The 1,311-nt window shown below is 29.7% G+C and overlaps 1 protein-coding gene across 1 annotated transcript; it reads left to right on the plus strand.

The window, feature by feature from the left end:
• The first annotated feature begins 510 nt into the window (after window positions 1–510).
• On the plus strand, window positions 511–1,061 carry LOC115238435 (juvenile hormone acid O-methyltransferase-like). Its single transcript, XM_029812279.1, has 2 exons — window positions 511–788; window positions 877–1,061. Exons 1-2 carry the CDS (start codon window positions 602–604, stop codon window positions 1,047–1,049), a joined length of 360 nt encoding a protein of 119 aa, XP_029668139.1. The 5' UTR covers window positions 511–601; the 3' UTR covers window positions 1,050–1,061.
• Window positions 1,062–1,311: the final 250 nt, after the last annotated feature.

Below are 1,311 nucleotides of genomic sequence, written 5' to 3' on the forward strand. Positions count from 1 at the left end.
ATATTACATATATGTAACCTATTATACACATATATATTGTATATGTTATAATAATGTTAGATAGTAATATATAATAATTACAATTTTGATAATAGTTTCCACATCACCCATGAGGTACTAATAATAGCTGATGCGTTTTTCTTAAAGTGGTTTCTCTAGTAGGCCTATTCCTAATGGAAAGCTATTATCAAAATTGTAATTATTATATATTACTATCCTACATATATAATTATAACATATATAATATATATGTGTATAATAAGTTACATATATAATATATTAACAATAAAAATTTTGATATTTGATTATTTATAAAAATAAAAATTATCTAGCAAAAAAAATTTTAATAACAATTTGGCGAAAAGTACGATCCCAGCATATTTTTTATATAGAGATTCTCTTGGAGACACTTGCGCGATTGGAGACTGTCGGACCTTGAACGATAGTGGGAGTGGTATCGTGGGCATCGCCAGGTATCGGACATTTGATTCTGAGCACTCATCCTACTAGATAGCAGAGTATATAAGGCTGCCTCTTGAAATAATCTTGAAGTACGCAACTACGCGAAACATAGAAGAGACGCACAATCAAATTTGTGAAAATGATACAGCCGAAAGGATACGTTTCTTCTAACAAGTTACAAAAATGCAACGTATTAAATTTAATAGATGAGTTTGAACAAGAATTAACACAAATGTCTGGAAAATGTATGGACGTCGGTTGTGGTCCCGGAGATATAACGAAATATATCCTTTTGCCAGCTTTAAATCCAAATGCGGTAATAATAAGTAAAACAATAATATACATAGACTAACGCTTATAACAACATATATTTGCTCAAATTATTATTTAATTCAATAATTGCATATTTTGAAGGTACCGATATTTCGGAAGGTGCTATCGAATTTGCGAAGAAAACATACAGTAACGAAAGACTCAGATTTGAAGTATTAGATATCCAAACTAGAAGTTTGCCTGAAAAATATATTTCTGGATTTGATTATATATTTTCCTTTCACGCTTTAAATTGGTGTTATGACATTCGGTAAGTCAAAATTCTTAAGTAAATATAAACTAGGCTTGCCCAACCTATCGATCGCGATCGACTGGTCGATCACAGCGTGATTTTTATCTAATTATTGTAGAAATATACCCATAGTTGATGTGACATTGAACTAACGTCAAAAACCAAATGTTAAAGTAAAGTTAAAATTCTGATCGAATCGACATTGAAATAGTACAAATTATTGACGATTCTTCGGCTATCATTTTGAATAATATCAATATTGAATCAACCACAATTAATTATAT

The sequence above is a fragment of the Formica exsecta genome, unplaced genomic scaffold (genome assembly GCF_003651465.1).
Source record: "Formica exsecta isolate Colony F162 unplaced genomic scaffold, ASM365146v1 scaffold3377, whole genome shotgun sequence".
NCBI lineage: Eukaryota > Metazoa > Arthropoda > Insecta > Hymenoptera > Formicidae > Formica > Formica exsecta.